Source organism: Rhinoderma darwinii, chromosome 3, assembly GCF_050947455.1.
Source record: "Rhinoderma darwinii isolate aRhiDar2 chromosome 3, aRhiDar2.hap1, whole genome shotgun sequence".
NCBI classification, from domain to species: Eukaryota; Metazoa; Chordata; class Amphibia; order Anura; family Rhinodermatidae; genus Rhinoderma; species Rhinoderma darwinii.
Window position 1 is genome coordinate 198900491 of NC_134689.1, and position 18037 is coordinate 198918527.

At 40.8% G+C, this 18037-nt stretch overlaps 1 protein-coding gene across 4 annotated transcripts in view; it reads right to left on the reverse strand.

Annotated features, from left to right (window-relative positions):
* The window catches only part of TBC1D22A (TBC1 domain family member 22A), a 544224-nt gene that overhangs the window by 289318 nt on the left and 236869 nt on the right, over window positions 1-18037 (reverse strand). For all 4 annotated transcript variants that reach the window (XM_075857221.1, XM_075857220.1, XM_075857223.1 and 1 more), the window contains one exon: window positions 3142-3254. In XM_075857221.1, the coding sequence (XP_075713336.1) occupies window positions 3142-3254 (113 nt within the window). The remainder of the gene's footprint in view (window positions 1-3141; window positions 3255-18037) is intronic.

Consider the following 18037-nt stretch of genomic DNA (forward strand, 5'->3'; position numbering starts at 1 on the left):
AGGACTCCCCATTGCAGTGCCACATTGCTGATGAAAGATCTTGTCTTCAAAGATAAATATATTTTTTTCAAGAACGAATTGTAATAACTGCAAAACAAATTGGTTATGGGCTGCAAACTGAGTGCCCCTTGATCCAAGGAAGTACTCGATCGCCTTGTAACCCAATTTGTGAGGTATGGATGAATACAACGCCTCAACATCCAGGCTAGCCAACAGTGTGCCTTTCTCCAAAGAAATACCATCAATCTGTTTCAGAACATCCATAGTGTCACGTACATATGATGTGAGACTCAAAACAAAAGGGCGCAACACCTGATCAACATATGTACTCACATTTTGAGTTAGATTATTAATGCCTGAAACAATTGGTCTGCCACGTAAGGGGGGATACCCTTTGTGGATTTTGGGCAGGCTATAAAAACATGCCATGATGGGAAATTGTGGAAACAGGAACCCAAACTCGCTAGCACTGATCAGAGATCTGCTCTTTGCATCACTCAGAATGACCAGCAACTCTTTCTTGAACAGTGCTGTGGGGTTATCCTTCAAAATGGTGTAACAGTCAGGGTTAAGTAAAATGTCCTCACACATTTTTTTGTAGTCATCTCTGCCCATGACCACGATGTTCCCACCTTTATCAGATGCCTTTAGAACGATACTTTGTTTTTTCTCTAAGGTGGTCAGAGCTACTCTTTCGGACCAGGACAGGTTGTTGTCTATGCCCCTAATGTCCTGACTGAGATTTTTGATCTCATCTCCCACCATTTCCACAAATAAATCCACATTGGTAAAATCTCCTATAGGTGGCAGCTTCCTACTCTTCAATTTAAGATTGGTGAAAGGACCTAGACCTGGGGTTCTACCAGATTCCTCTAGTAACCCCTCTAAGGCCACCAGGCCTTCCATATCAGATTCTTCTAACCCTAATTCAATGCATTTTTTTCTATTATGGTGTTTGAAGAATTTGATCCATTTAAGTTTGCGAGCAAACAAATTAAAATCCTTTATCCAAGAAAATGAGTCAAACTTGACAGTGGGGACAAAGGAAAGGCCCTTTTCTAGTAACGTGTTCTCTGATGCACTCAGATTATAATCAGATAGGTTTATGATTCGTAGTCTATCCATATTTCCCTTCACTAATCCTTTTGTCCCCTCAGCATGTAGCGGGAAATGGGGGGATTGTTGGCTAAAAAATTTATTGCCACTGTTAGAAGAGGTTCTAGCACGGCCTCTATTCCTACCTCTAGCTCCTCCCCTATATTTTTGTTTCCCACCACTACCACCAAAGAAAGGGCCCACTCTTTCAGAGTCTGTTGTTTCACTCTCTGATGTGGAAGGGTCAGTTTCCCTCGGCCCCCTATTAGTCTGTTGATATTGCTGTTGTTGGGTATTAACAAAGTCGTAAGCTTTTTTCTCCCTAAATTCCTGTAGGTCTCTCTGGAACTGGAAGTGTTTACGTTCCTTTAAATGATTAGTGAACCTTTCTAGAGTTTGTTGTAGGATTTTATCTTTTTTATCAAAACCAGGGGTATCTACCAAAGACTTAGCGGCCTCGATCTCTTTTTTGAGCTCCGCACTAATAGAGTCAAACTGGACTTTCTCTTCCTCCACTAGAATCTGCATAAGCCTAAGTGAACTCCCTGTGATCTCCTGTTCCCACCTTTCTTTTATATTAGTGGTTTTTAATCTTGATGCTGGAACAATGGGGACCCTCAGGCCTCTGGGAACTATATTGTTTTTTAGATAGTTTTCCAAACTCTGGATCTCCCACCAGCTTCTAGTATAATCCTTATGTAGTCTATTAAGGTTTTTAAAGGTAGTTTTGAGAGACGCACCCTGTGCTGTATACATCAGTTCACATTCAGAAAAGACACTTTTAGCCTCACTCATCCACCCTTCCGTGTTTAAATCAGAGAGTGCAAAGGCTGCCATACCCAGATATATTGAAAATAATAACTGTATGGATTAAATATAAATTCACTGTATAAATTGATATAAATATAATTGTGCTCCCACAATATGAGAAAATTAGAAGGTTCACTGAAGTGACAATTGAGTAAAATATACCTTTTATTAGTAACTCATTTAAAAACAGGGGTAACACACCACTGTGAAATAAGCCCCACCGTGATAATTTAAAAACGTATTAAACAGAAAACACTGAGTCATTATGATAAATATATCTCAGTGTTTGTAACAATGTTTCACTGACAACAGCATTTGACCTGGGCACAACAGTAGTACAATCCCCAAAGTGCACCAGTGTCCGTTCCCCTCAAGCCCTGATGTGGCCCTCTCATCCAGGCACACACTGAAGTTCTGTTAGTAATAAAGTGGTAGCACATTCCCTACATCTCTGATATACTCATAGGTATAATTTTAAATGAATATCCATCCCCTTCGTTTTGCAAAACCAGATTTTCCTCCAGGTCGAATCCCTGCGGTCTTTCAGTGGTGGATAAATCAACACCTCACCACAATCTTCACACTCACCTGAGATGGGAACGTTTAATCTTTTGAAGAATTGAGAAATTATCTAACGTTCTAGCCTTTGCACAGGTGTCCAGTCTTCTCCTCCTACAAGATTTGTTTGCAATCTGTAACTATGAAGCAGCAGCTTTCTTAGGAGTTATATACACCAAGCGACAATTTGGAAAGTTACTTCATTTTTTAATTTTTTTATTTTAACTTTAGAAGCATTGGAACAAAGAAAAAAAAAGTAAGACCTGCAAAGATGCATATAAGACTCAATTTTTGACAAGAAAAAAATAAAAAATATACCTGCTACTTTTCTGTGATGTTAGCTGCATTTTCTCATGGGATAGATACTCCAAAGCCTAACCTTAAATTACATTTAAAAAAAATCAGATGTGCCTCAACTGATTGTCATCTTTACTAATACCTTGAGACTGAAAACAAATCCCTGGGGATTGAACCCCAGCCCTGTGGTAGTAGGTTTTGTAAGTGAACACATTTGTCATTTTATAAGCCAGTAGTAAAGATAAAATGTAGACAGATTACCTCAATGGAGCAGGTTTTCCCCAATGTACTTATTTCTCTTTTTTTTTTTTTTGCAGTAGCTGAAATTCATGGAATAAATCAGTTATAGAGAATGCACGAGAACAGGGGGAATCAATTTACCTGAATGCCATCAAGCAACTTGCTCATGCACCAGTAACTGTCAGCTTCAATGTTCCGCAGCACCTCTTCAGGCAGACCGGAAACATCAACATTTTCCACTTCTTCTTCTTCAGCTATAATATAGAGAGAAGACAGTAGTAGGCAGATTGTTCAATGAAACAAAGCTAGGTCATGTACAACTCTGTAAAAAAAAAAAAGTACAAAAAAAAAGAGCCATGTGTGATCCAAGAGAAACAACAACATTGGCATCTAAAGGAAAGACTTGCCTACCTATCAGACCATTTCTATTCATGACCACTGAAAAACTCCACCTGATAAGCTAGTATGACAGATGCAAGACACAGCACAGAAATATTGACAGGATGAGTACATTTTTTACTACAATATATTTTGTACAATAAATATACAAAGAAAACTACAAGGCCGTGTTCACACGGGGCGGATACGCTGCGTAAAAGCACGCAGCGTATCCGCCCTGTGTGCGGCAGGTAATTCTGGGCAAAGAACCGAACCAAACCGTGGTGGTTTTTCGCCCGGAATGTCCACTGCAGAAAACGGTGATTGGCTGCAGCGGCGGTCACATGGTATAAAGTGTCATCTCAGGAGGCCGGCTCCCTGACGTCATCCAGGCCGGCCTTCTGTGATGAAGTTTCATCCCATGTGACCGCCGCTACAGCCTGTGATTGGCTGCAGCAGTCACATGGGATGAAACGTTATCCCGGGAGGCCACGCTGGAGGGAGGAACACAAACTTCTGGGTTAGTATGAGTTTTTGTTTTTTTTCTGAGTTGCGTTTTTTTGTGGCGGGATCACTGTGAACCCGCTGCAAAAACTGCAACAACTGCCATTTGTTACGAGATTTACCTCCCCATTGAATTCAATGGTGAAGTCCCGCAACAAATAAGCAGCATTTAGGCAAATACAATTTATACGCTGCAGACTGAAAATCTGCACCAAAAGGCAATTTCTGAGAGATTTATCCACGCCGTATTTACGCAGCGCGTAGATGAGATTTGTTTTATCTCATATACTTTGCTGCTACTGTATTTGCTGCGGATTTTCCACAACTAATTCCATTGCAGAAAATCTGCAGTATTTTTTATGTAACGTGTGAACTGACCCTTACAGTTGGCACTTCGCAGAATAACATACCCAACACATCTATATTGTCCTGTTACTGGGAATATCACAAGCCTGTTGTAAGCAAAAGGACTTTGATTGTGCAAGTAACAGTTTAAGGCTTCATTCATACTGCTTCAGGAACCTTCAGCACTGCCATCACCATGATTTTCTCAACACACACATGTATAAACTGTAACACAGGGTATAACTACTGAAAAACATCATTTAGGCTCCATGCACACGACCGTGCCAGTAATTACAACCCGTAATTACGGTCGCGGACGGCCGGGGACAGCTGGACGTTTTTACGGGCCATGCGCTCATTACCAAGTATGGGAGCACAGTCCGTAAAATAAAAAAAATAGGACATGTCCTATTTTTTTCAGCAAAGTTTCTACGGCACAGACACCTTCCCATAAATATATGGGAAGGTGTCCGTCGGCCATAGAAACAAATGGGCCCGTAATTACGGACCTCCATTTCGGTCCGTAATTACAGGCGATTTTACGGTTGTGGGCATGGGGTCTTACACACACACAAATATACACCTGGAAAAAGCTGAGTGATGTGTTCAATTTTATACCAGAACCTTACAGCAGATCTGTAAATCACACTGCAGAAGTCCCACCTACATTCAGCCGATCAGCTTGTAAAAGAACAAAGTTCATACAGTACAGTTGAAAGATACTTTATTTTTTTTTTACTACATTCTGAAAAAAAAAAAAAAAGGTAATGTAAGAACAGGATGCCTATACAGTTGGATCCTATGGCCAATGAACATATTCTAATTTTGTCCGTGTGCTATCCACAATTTTGCAGATAGCACACAGCCATTAATATGGCCCCATGCACACGGTCGTGATATTAATGGATCTGTGTGGAGGTTGCAAAAACTCAGATCATGTCATTTTACTGTCCGTATATGCAGATCATGTGACCTACTCAGGGGGTTGGGACAAACTGGTGACATCAACACCAGCCTTCCTTTTTTTTGTGGATCCGTGAATACTGATGACACACACTGGTGGCACTATGGAAGGCTTCTTGCCAACAAATGAACCACAAATACAGACAACACATCCGTAGTTTTGCATAACTCAAAATAACCACGGTCCTGTGCATTAGGCATTAGGGGGTATTTATCAACAGGTTTACAAAACTTTATGGACGTAAAAAAGGTTTACATTTTCTCACACACCAGTTTAATGCAAAAATATGCAACTTTTTTTTACTTTTTGGCGGATCTCATCAAATTAAAAAAAAAAATTAAATAAAAGGTGTAAAGAAAAAAAAATGGTTTAAACTCCAGTGGAAATTGACGCCTTCTTGTAGCTGGCGTAAATTTCCGTTTGTGGCACATGGACAGCCCAAGATGTGACAAATTGATTAGGAGGTGTGCGCCGCTCAATAAATTTGTCGAATCTATCTACAGCATGCTTCTGTATAAGACTGATGTAAGTCTGGGTCTTATTGTTTTGTTTTTCTTTCTCCTTTTAGTACAGAATGCCATCATACTACCCTTTCATATAGGTTATAGTCCTGTACATGCTCTGGAAACTGGAATTTAGGTCAATAACTAGAAGGTTAAAAGTGTAATTTACAGATCGTTGTTATCTCCCACACACAGACACTTCTTAAAAAAAAATGTAATTGTATAAAACATATCAGAAACATATCAGAAACAATGGTTGATTAAACAAGAAAAGAAAACAATCAACTATAAATATAAAGGCATTGTGAAGGGCAAAAAAAAATGTACAAATAAAAACAAACGCTTGTCAAATGACAAGCTTTGTTGTAATTAAATCCCTTACATAATTCGTAGAAACAAATTCATAACCAGTCCTCCGCAATATGCTGACACGATCATAACCTGCAGCATAATTTCTAGAAATATTTTTACTTAGTATATTTTACAATTCTTTTGCTGGAAATGTAATTAGCGTGTAACATTTAAATAAATATATAACATTATACTGTATGTTATAAATAACACCCTTTAAAAATAAAAGCGGATCTGCCATCAAACCATTCTTCCCTGTCTAAGGCTCTATTCACACGACAGGGTCCGAGTGTCAGCTGATAAAAACGGCCATGTTTCTGTCTTTAACGGCCGATTTTGACCCGTTTTTCATCAGCTTTTTTATCGGTCCGTTATAAAAACGGGTGAATCTCATTTCATTCAGCCCCCCATTAGATAATTCCACACACTGCCCTCTGTAGATATTGCCACACAGTCCCCTGTAGATATTGCCACAGCCCCCCTGTAGACAAAGCCACACACTGCCCGCTGTAGATATTGCCACAGCCCCCCTGTGGACAATGCCACACACTGCTCTCTGTAAAGATTGCCACACAACCCCCTGTAGGTAGTACCACACAACCCCTTTACACATAGCACCCCCGTAGATGGCATCCCCCTTCCTGTAGAATGCGCCGTAGGGGACCGCTCCAGGAGAAGTCCTAGACTTCACTGTCCATATATAGACAGTGACTTCTCCTGAAGTGGGATCCCTGGCCACAGCTTCGGCAACACTGTGGCCGGGGATTATGGATTTCGCTCCTACAGGGAGCAAAAAAATGTCTGTTGTGTGAATAGGGCCTAAAGACAACATAGTATTGGGACAGGTCTGTTCCACGTTTCACCCAAATGAAACAAAAGAATGTTGTGCCGTTTGGCAAATAGAACCTAAGAAAGAATACAGCAGTCTCCTAGTATTCACTCTCCCACTTTTCCGCTTTCACCAGTGACTGATGGCCACCATATCAGAATGTATACACAGCAGCCATCAATCGCTGGTGAGCACTCCCTTCATAAATACTATGAGTGTGTTGTATTCCTTTTTTTAGTCTGTATTAGCCAAACAGCACAATATTCTTTTGTACAGTTTGTGCTAATAGTAGAGCGGTGCTTTCTCCACACTATGCTCCCCTTAAACAAAGCAGAATAGCATGAGAAGAGATCTACTTTAATTCTAATAATTTCTTCTATTATCAAAGCTCTGGCACATTTAAAGTGGCTCTGTCACCAGATTCTCAAATCCCTATCTCCTATTGCATGTGATCACTGCTGCAATGTAGATAACAGTAACGTTATTTTTTTAAAACGTTCATTTTTGGCCAAGTTATGAGCTATTTTATATATATGCAAATGAGCTTTGAAATGGACAATTGGGCGTGCTTACGTGTATGACGCTGACCAATCAGTGACCAGTCAGCGTCATACACTCCTCTCCATTCATTTACACAGCATCGATGTGCAGCCACATACACAGAGATTAACGTTAATCAAGTGTCTTGATAATGAATACACATGACCATCCAGCCTGGACGAAATTACGCGTGGCTTGCTGGACTCTCACAGAAAAGAGTCAGAAGTGTCAGGATTCTGAATACACATGACATCCAGGCTGGATTTCATGTGTATTCATTATCAGGACACTTGATTAACGTTAATCTCTGTGTATGTGGCTGCACATTGCTGCTGGTTAAATGAATGGAGAGGAGTGTATGATGCTGACTGGTCACTGATTGGTCAGCATCATACACGTAAACACACCCAGTTAAAAACACAATACACGCCCAGTTGGACATAACGAAAAAAATAAACGCCCAATTGTCCATTTCAAAGCTCATTTGCATATATATATAAAATAGCTCATAACGTGGCCAAAAATGAACGTTTTTAAAAAAACAAAAAACGTTACTGTTATCTGCATTGCAGCGCCGATCACATGCAATAGGAGATAGGGATTTGAGAATCTGGTGACAGAGCCTATTTAAAAGCGATTGTAAAGTCACTATTAGTATATGAATGCCTTTGGACCAGTGGACAACCCTACCTACACCTGACAGTATAACGGATTGTTGATGATTGTGTTTAGCAGTTTTATGGTATATATGACAAATGTCCTATCAGTCCTTATTAAAGATATGATTTGTTTGTGCAGTCATTATAAGAGTTTAAAATAAATTGTAGCGGTCAAAAACGAAGGATGAAGGGTGGGTAACTTCTTTGGTGGGCCCATTGTAACTCTCTTAGGTGTATATTAGTATTAATTACATTAGTGGGCTTAAAAGATCTCCATACCTTGCCCCTCCAGCTCTGCAAAGAGTTAGCAGAGCTGGGATATCTTAGGTGTTTTATAAACACCGGATTTGATGTCTTCTTAGAGTGATTTTAAAGTGAAACTGGGGAAATGTCCATAATTCGTAAAATTGACCCACTAGGGTCATTAAACCTACCAGGGAAATTAATTCTTTCACTTTGATCTCACAAGTGCAAGTTTCAAGGTATTCAATACACTATAGATCCATAGCCCCAGAATGAAAACTGCAGTTGCCAAGACGACGCCCCTTTCTCTGATCAGTCAGTGCTCAGCAGCTATTGGTTAAAACTTTGCCTCACAGACTTCCTGCTCGGCATGCCCACTTTATGCACTAAGTACATAATACTTTAAAAGGATTATCCAGAATTCCAAAATCGATGGCCTAACCTTAGGACAGGCCATCAATGTTAGAGCGGTGGGGGTCCAACTCTCGGCACCCTGCCGATCAGCTGTTTGAAGATACATGTACACGTTGCATAATTTTATGCGGAAAATCCACATCAAAACCACAGATAAACATGTAACTCCGCAGGTAAAATCCGCACTTAATACTGGGTTATATTTATGTGTTCTTAGGTGTGTTTTTTACATATGAAATGCAGAAAGAGGTGCAGTAATTAAACTGCATAATTTGGTGATTTTTTTAATAAACTTGCCAGATACAATTCTGAGACAGACAACGCAAGATAAATTGGAACGCTGCAGACTTTAAAATATGCACTGCAGATTAATTTATGTGCGGCAAATGACTTCAACGTGTTGATGACGTTACGTAAAATCTTATTTACCTTGCTAGTACTGTAATACACTGTGGATTTGTCACAGGAAAATCTGCACGACAAATCCACACATAATATGCATTGTGTGCGTGTGGCCTGTAGGGGCCATGGTGCTCGAGTACAATAATCTCTTCATGGGTTTACATACACTACCGGTAAAAGTTTTAGAACACCTCAATTTTTCCAGTTTTTATTGATATTTACACAGTTTAAACACTACCCACACCATGATGTAATAGCTCGTCGTGGTGGGTGGGGTAATGTTTGGAGCAGGCTTACCCGCTGGGCCCGCTCCGTATGCAGTGGGTGTCAGCCGTATATTACAGCTGACACCCGGGACTAATGGCAAGGAACAGCAATCGCGCTGTTCCTGAACGTTTCACCACTTAGATGCAGCGATCAATCACGATCACAGCATCTAAGATATTAAGAGGGGGTCTCACCCTCTGACAGCTCATTGGCGCCCCACATTAGTATTGCAGTGTAATGTACCAGTGATCTATCGCTGGTTCAAGTCCCCTAAGAGGACTAAGAAAATTGGTTAAAAAAAAGTTTTATAAAGATTTTAGTGTTGCAAAAAAAATATATAGATTAAAAAGTTCTAAAAAAAAAAAAACCTTTTCCCATTTTTCCTCTGAAGGAATGTAAAAAAATAAAAAAATAAAAAATATAAATGAAAAAAATAAAAAAAGTATAGAACGCCAGCATGACTGTTTTTGGTCATTTCATATCCCACGAAAAAAAATAAATCAAAAGTGATGAAAAAGTCTCATGTAGCTTAGAATGGTACCAATAGGAACTACAGCTCATCCTGCAAAAAATAAACCCTCATACCCCTCAATCGACGGAAAAATAAAACCGTTATGGCTCTCAGAATGTGGCGACAAAACGCCCCGCAAAAAACAAGCCCTCAAGTGGCTTTATTGACGAAAAAAAATAAAAACAATTATGTGTTTTGGAAGGTGGGGAGGGAAAATACCAAAAACAAAAATATAAAGAATGACTGTGACAGGAAGAGGTTACGTCAGACTGGGTTTGTCTGATTTTACAGCGTGACACCACTCCTGATAACGGGATTTGTGCTGCTTCAAATATTGAATTTTTAGGAAGAGGTTAGGCCTCAGTCGCACGGCAGGGTTTCCCGGCCGGGTGCCGGCCGTTCATAAATCGGCCGGCACCCGGCTGCATTAGGAATAATAGACCCCTAATGGGGCTATTCACACGACCGATTTTTTGACGGCCGGAAAAACCGGCCGTCAAAAAATAGGACATGCTCTATGTTCGCCCGGGTACCCGGCCGCCCGGCTCCCATAGAAGTCTATGGGGCCGGGTAATACACGGCCATCACCGGGATGTGTCCCGGGTGATGGCCGGGTTTTCCGGAGCCTGCGCTCTATCTCCTCCTCCTCACAGCGCAGAGTGCATGTGAGGAGGAGGAGTTGATGCCATTCTGACGAATGGCATCGCTGTACACGGTGTGGCAGGGCCGGGGTGTACAGCAGGTGGAAGGGAGCGCTGCGCTGGCTCCCTTCCCCTGCTTGAAAAGCACCATGGCCCGGCGACACCTTCGATGGCGCCGCTAGCAGCTGCAGCTGCGGCTGCTACTACTGCAGCGACGCCACTATAGCAGAGCAGGGAGGTATCTCCCCGCTCTGCTATGTGCTAGCCGCACTTTAGCTCCTTGAAGGAGCGGAATCCCCGTGTTTTCGGGGATTCCGCTCCTGGACAGAGCGCTTGATGTCTCTGTCAATATCTGGGCAGTGACATCAGGGGAAACTCCTGAAGCGGAATCCCCGAACACATGGGGATTCCCCTTCAGGAGTTGCCGCTGATGTCACTGTCTGGATCTGCCCGGCCCGGCACGGATGCAAAACTGAATGCAAACCGGCCAGGCAAAATGGACGATTTTACCGGCCGACACTCGGGCTCGGGAACGACCCGGTCGTGTGAATCCCGCCTTACTGTCTCAAATGTACTTTGCAATAAAAGCATAGAATAAACAAGTTAAAAAGAATAAAAATAATGGATTAACTTTGTTTTAACAAATTAAATCTAGATTTTTGAGTCTTCAAAGTAGCCATCTCTAGCGGATATAACAGCTTTACACAATCGAGGCATTCTTTCTACAATTGCATTCAGACATTGTTCCGAAATTTCTTCCCAAAATTGCGGCAAAAGTTCCCACAAATATGAGGCACTTGTAGGTTGCTTTGCTTTCACCCTCCTGTCCAGTTCACCCCAAACAAGCTCAATAGGTTTTAAGTCTGGAGACTATGCAGGCCATTCCATTCTTTGAAGCCTACCGGCTTCTTCTTGTCTTCTTAGGTAGTTCTGACATAACCTAGAAATATATTTTGGATCATTCTCTTGTTGTAATATGAACCCCTGACCAAGTGGGCGTACAGCAGAGGGTATTGCATGGCGCATCAAAACGCTGTGTTGGTCCTTTTTGTCCAGTGTGCCAGTAACCCTGTGCAAGTTGCCAACTCTGGAACCAGCAAAAGAGCCCCAGACCATCACGCGTCGTCGTCCTCCATGTTTGACAGTTGGTGTCACACAGTGAGGAAGCATCCTTTCACGTACTCGACGACGTACAAAAACCATGCGTGATGTACCAAAGATGACAAATTTTGATTCATCGGTCATAAGACCTTCTTTCACTCTTCAGTAATCCACTGGATGTGCTGCTTGGCCCAGGCAAGTCTTTTTTATTTTGCAATCTTAGCAGTGGCTTTCTTTCTGATACTCGACCTGTCAAGCCTGCAGATAGAAGTCTTCTCTTCACAGTTGAAATGGAAACTAGTTCATCTTTTGCTGCATGAAGCTGGGTTTGAAGATTTTGTGCTGTGAGGCGCCGATCACGCAAACTGTTGACTCTCAAAAACGGATTATGTAGTGGACTTTGGTCTGCCAGACATCTTCCTGTCAGTTTCCAAGTGCCTTTCGATGGTATAGGAAACTGTACTGACTGCCACCTTGGCTTTCTTGGCAATTCCTCCGTAGGACAGACATACACTTCTAAGGGTTATAATCAGTGGCGTAGCTATAGGGGAAGCAGCGGTCGGGCTGCCTATCTGGCAAATGCCAGATGCCGGTGTATGTAGTGTGCTGCTGCTGCTGCTACCCGCCCACCTCTTTATCCCCAGCGGCGGGCCCTGCCCTGTAGTGTGACACATTGCCCCTCCCTGAGCAGCAGCTCACAGCCCACTTGCTGGACACTATACTACGCAGCCTGCTGCAGTCCAGCCAATTAATGTGGGTCATACTGATTGGCTGGGCTGCACGAGGCTGTGTACTACAGCAGCCAGCATGTAGACTGTGCACTGCATAGGGGGGAATTGTCGTGGTGGACTTAACTTTTCAACACCCCCTCCCCCGGTCCCATCATATTGCATCACGGCTCACAGAGCTGAGCAGAGAAATAGTCAGACTCAAAAGGTAAGAGCCAGGGAGCACTGCAGCAGCTTATGAGAAAAAAAGTGTCCCCCCAGTACTTTGCAAAGAAACTACTGTCTGTTATGCCCTTCCCCTGAATGGGGAACTATAACTCCAAGCATGCCATGATACCTGTAGGTTTTCAGGACCTGCTGTGAGTTGTAGTTCTCCTCACTAATTGTATTCAACAAGTATTTTATTACTTTCTTAAAGAGGTATTCCTATTTACAGTATATGCCATAAGTACCACCTATGGGGTCCTCACCCATCAGCAGACCCCTGTCCGCCAATTCCTGCCCGCCGTAATCTCCATATACTTCAGTGGAGATATGGCTGCACGCAAGCGCAACCACCTCCCTATTGAAGTGTATGAAGAATTCTGCTGATAGGTGAGGATCACATAAGTGAGACCAGCACTTTTTAGGCATTTATGGCATATATCCTATGCAGATTCCATAAATGCCCAATATAAGAATACCCCTTTAACCCCTTAACGATGAACAATATCCGTCACAAACAGGTGCTAGTTCCCGCATTGTGACTGATATATTAGTCTCTCGGATCTCGTGGGTACTGCCAGTGTACCTACAAGACTAGACACAGCCTGGCTCCTACCGAAATTGTAGAGAACAATTCTGTCAGTTTAACCCCTTAAAGTGTGAAAAAAAATACACATAAGGTATCGCCATGATCATAACTCGAACAATAAAGTTAACACATTAATTAAACCGCCAGGTGAATGGCAGACAAAAACACTTAAAAAAAAAACAACGGCAAAAATGCTTTTTCTTTTTATTTCCCCCCCAATAGAATAAAATAAAAGTTGATCAATAAGTTCCACGTGCCGCAAAATAGTACCAATGCAAACTATACTTTGTTGTTCAAAAAACAAGACCACATATGGCTATATAGGCGGAAAAATAAAAAAGGTTAGGGCTCTTGGAATGTGGCGATGCAAAAACAAAATCTTTTTTTTTAAAAAAAAAGGTATTATTGTGCAAACGTAGGGAAAATTAAGAAACTATACTTATTTGGTATCGCCGCTTTCGTACTTAAAAATCCGCAGGATAATACAGTAGTAGCAGAGTGGATGAGATATAATCACATCTCCTCCACACGCACCGTAAATGACGAGCGGAAAATCTGCTCAGAAATTTACCTGCGGTACGATTTTTAATCTGCAAATTTATTTTTTTACCGGTTTTCTCCATTGAAATCAATGGGAATGTAAAACCCGCAACAAATACCAGGTGTTTTTTGTGGTGGAAAAGCAGCAATTCAACTCTGAAAAAAACAAAAAACTTATACTTATCCAGAATTCTGTGTTTCTTCATCCAGGCCGGCCTCCTGGGATATCCAATGTGACCGTTACAGCCAATCAGATGCTGCACCGGTCATATGGGATAAAACGTCATCCCAGGCGACCAGCATGCAGGACAGCAGAGGGATGCGTCGCCATGGCTATGTATAAGTATCACATTTTTATGTTTAATTTTCCGCAGCGGACTTTCCGGCCGAAAAACTGCACCACAGTTTGGTGCGTTTTTTTGTCCAGAATTCCCTGCGCCACAGCGTTTCTGCCCTGTGTGAACATAGCCTAACTCTGTAGAAGCACTGTGGGTAGCTACAGAATAGGAAGTGTGTGCGCAAAAGCGAGTCATGACTGGAACTTGGAAGAAGTCGAGAAGAGAAGTCACATGTAAGTCATTGGATGTAACTGTACTATGCTCACTATTCACTGTGTAGAACTGGTATTTGACACTTATTGGGAGCTGCATTATTTAGGGGTATGGGCGGGTGGGCGGTACAAAGTATATGTCTTTGACTTTGTGTCCATGATCTTTTCTGACCATTGCAACACCTCTGGCTGCTAATGCTGCATCAGTGGTTCACTTAAGAAACCCAGCGATGCAGCTGTAAGTTATAGGTGGGCCACAGACATCGGCCATAAAGTGAAGTTGCGGGGGGGTTTTGCCCAAGCTGATGAATTTTTGCACCAGGGCACATGAGCCTTTAGCTACGCCCCTGGTTATAATTGTCAGTCTTTTGTTAATTGCCCTTTTCTTGCCATTATATCAATGTGCTCTTTCCTGAAGAGCAAAACTGTCAAAATCCTGCCCTACAGGGTATTGTAATGCAGTATGTTCTAACACTAGTTATATAGAATCAGAGGGTTTGAAAGTAACCTCCAAAAGATGAGACACTTGTAGGAATAGTTTGCATCCAATTGCAAACCATAATTTGCTTTCTGTGCTGCAGAGCAGCTGTCCTTGATGTCAACCCTGAAAAAAGCCCTTTGGTTAAAATAAGAAATTCAGACTATTGTTGCGATGGAGGTTAAAAATTCATATTATTTTATGTTTTTAACTTACTTTTGAAATATCACACGTTATTTGTTGTACTCAAACGGCGTTAATATAAAAAATAACTGGAAAAATTGAGGTGTTCTAAAACTTTGATCGGTAATGTAGGTTCCTTTACAGTTCGTACTTGCACACATCATTACTTTCCAAGCGGCTGTGCAAGGTATTGCAGGGTTGTTCAAATCAAGTGAATGGGCAGCGCTGCAATACCTTGCAAAACCGATATAAAAATAATGGTGTGACCAGTTACAAACAGCCTGAAACCAGTAAACAATGAAGTGGCTGCAGTACTCAGTCGAGCGCTGCAGCCTATTCGAATAGCTGACTGGCAGGGGTGCCGAGAGTCGGACCATCACCGATCGAATATTGATAGGCCAACAAATTTAGAATCATATATAACCCCTTTAAGACTAAGAACTCTTTTCGCTTTTAGCGGATTTCTGACAAAAATTCAGCTGAAAGGAAGCAGAGAGTTCTCAGTATTAGCAATAGAGCCCAGTTACATGATTGCCTGAGCTGTTGCCTGAGGAGCCATGGACCTACAATGTACAGAGCAATTTGCATTAAAGTGAACAACGTAAAATAAATAATGGTCCTGGCATGTTAAATGACCCCAGTAGGTCCATTTTACTTATTAACCAGGAATTCTGCTTTAACGTTTACAACTAAGCTTTGAGGGCATCTTAACCCCTTAAGGACACGGCCAATTTTAGCCTTGAGGACAGAGCAATTTTTTGTAAATTTCCCTCTTTGCATCCCGACGCTCATAACGCTTTTATTTTTTGTACGACGTAGTTGTATGAGACTTTGTTTTTTGCGGGACGAGTTGTACTTTATGTACGTACCATTTTTTGGTACAAATACATTATCATTTAATTTCTATAAATGTTTAATTAGATTAAAATGCAGAAAAAAGCAGTTGTGCAGCAGTTTTAATATTTTTTTTTTTTTACACCATACACCGATCATAATAAAGAATGGTATACATTTGTAGTACAGGTTGTTACGGTCGTGGCGATACCAAATATGTCTATATTATTTCGTGTTTTGGGACTTATATTTTAAAAAGTTGATTTATTATAAAAAAATGTGTGTTTCTGTGTATTTTATTTACTTTTTATTTATTTATTTACCATTATTATTTTTTGACATTCATTTAACTTTTTTTTAATCCCATAAAGGGATTTATCATTTTGATTTTTATTTTGTAACTGTAATGTACTGGCATAGATCTATATGCCAGTACATTAGCCTGTTACTGATCGTACACAGGCAGTTGTTAGGGCAACAAAAATGGTCATAACTTGGCCAAAAATGCTAGTTTTTTAAAAATAAAAACGTTACTGTAATCTACATTGCAGCGCCTATCTGCTGCAATAGCAGATAGGGGTTGCAAAATCTGGTGACAGAGCCTTTTCCTGTTTCATGTTTAAGTTATGTTGGCCTTTTCAGGGTCTGGTTTGTGCTAATAATTTTCCACTCTCAATTTCTTATAGTTTTCCCCGAAATTAAAAAAAAAACTATGGAACTGACAAATGTCCAGTTTGTCGTAGCACAATATATTTTGCACATTGATTTGCAGTTTCTATAATATGACATTACCAGTTATTTTTATTTTTTCCTCCATTGAAAAAAATTGTATTCATATTTCAAAACTTTATAAGGAATACAGATTTTGAAAATTGTAGGTAAATGGAAATCACACATCCATTTGCTAAAAATACATTTTAGTTTCATTCAGATGTTGCCGTGTCACATAAAAGGATGTCTTTTATCTTACGAAATGAGCATGTGAGTATATTTAACATATACAATACAGCCATTTGCTCAACAATACAGCCATTTGCTCAACTACATACATTAAGTTGAGTGCTATTTCAGAGAGGCAGAATAAAATATGAATTGGTACATATGGTTATTGGTTTATATGGTTATAGAAAAGTATATAAACCAAAGTATTCATTCCTTTTTACATGTTTAAGTATGCCCACAGGCATAGTGTCATACAATGACTGAAGTAAACTAGGAAGGGCTGCAGAGTTCAGAATGCTTGATGGTCAGATGTCCAGATGTCCAAATGCACTCATCTGTGTCACCGTCAAGAACAACTCATTTCTTTTCCAGATCTATGATGAATCAGATATGTATCTCTTTTCAGATGAATGCTTTTGAAACACTGCAAACTAGGTCAGCATCAAAGAAAGGATGCTGTCTTGAAGAGTTTTTTGCTTTTATATTTTCTTTTATCTGCTAGGATCTTCAAAGCAACTGGGCAATGCGCAATCAGCTAAAAGAAAATGGACTGCAGCAAATGGCTCCATTATACCGTGCCGTGAGCAAACATTCTCTTCTTCTTCTAACACATAATTCAGAAACATAATTGGAAACATACTGTGCTCTGCTATGAGACAGCAACAACCATTGAATTAAGGGCAAATCATACTTAGGAACATAAACCTACTACTCACAAATTAAAGCATTTCATAAAACAACATTCTTAGACGTTACACGTGGAAACCTTGAAATAGACTATGTATACTAAAGTATATTAACATGCTTACAGGTGTTAGGAGATATTATGCAGATTATTATTTTTATGATGAATACCTAAGAGATGATCACAAGGACTGTAGCAAATAAGGAGTCCAGTGGCATAAACAATCAGGCAGAAGGGCACTAATGGCAAGAGTAGTCAAGTAACAGACGAGGTTTGGTACACAGATAAGCAGCAACAGGTTGCAGGATGAGGCAGAAATGTGGTCAGGAAACAGTCCAAGTTTTATACACAAAAAAGTACTAACAATGTGCTACGCTATTCTTTCCGTCAAAAAAACAGAAACTTAACGGAATAGAGCCAAACTGAAACAAAAGATTCTCCGTCAGATAGGGTTTTGTCGAATGGCTCACTTTCCACGCCCTTTAACATAACCAATCGGACGTGACAGGGGTGTCCACTATCCCCATTACTGTTCACTTTGGTTATGAAGCCATTTGCGGAATCTATTCGCTCCAACATAAACATTAGAGGGATCCCTGTAGGATTTTGTCAACATAAATTGGGTCTACGTAATTTTGACGATTTCTGACCC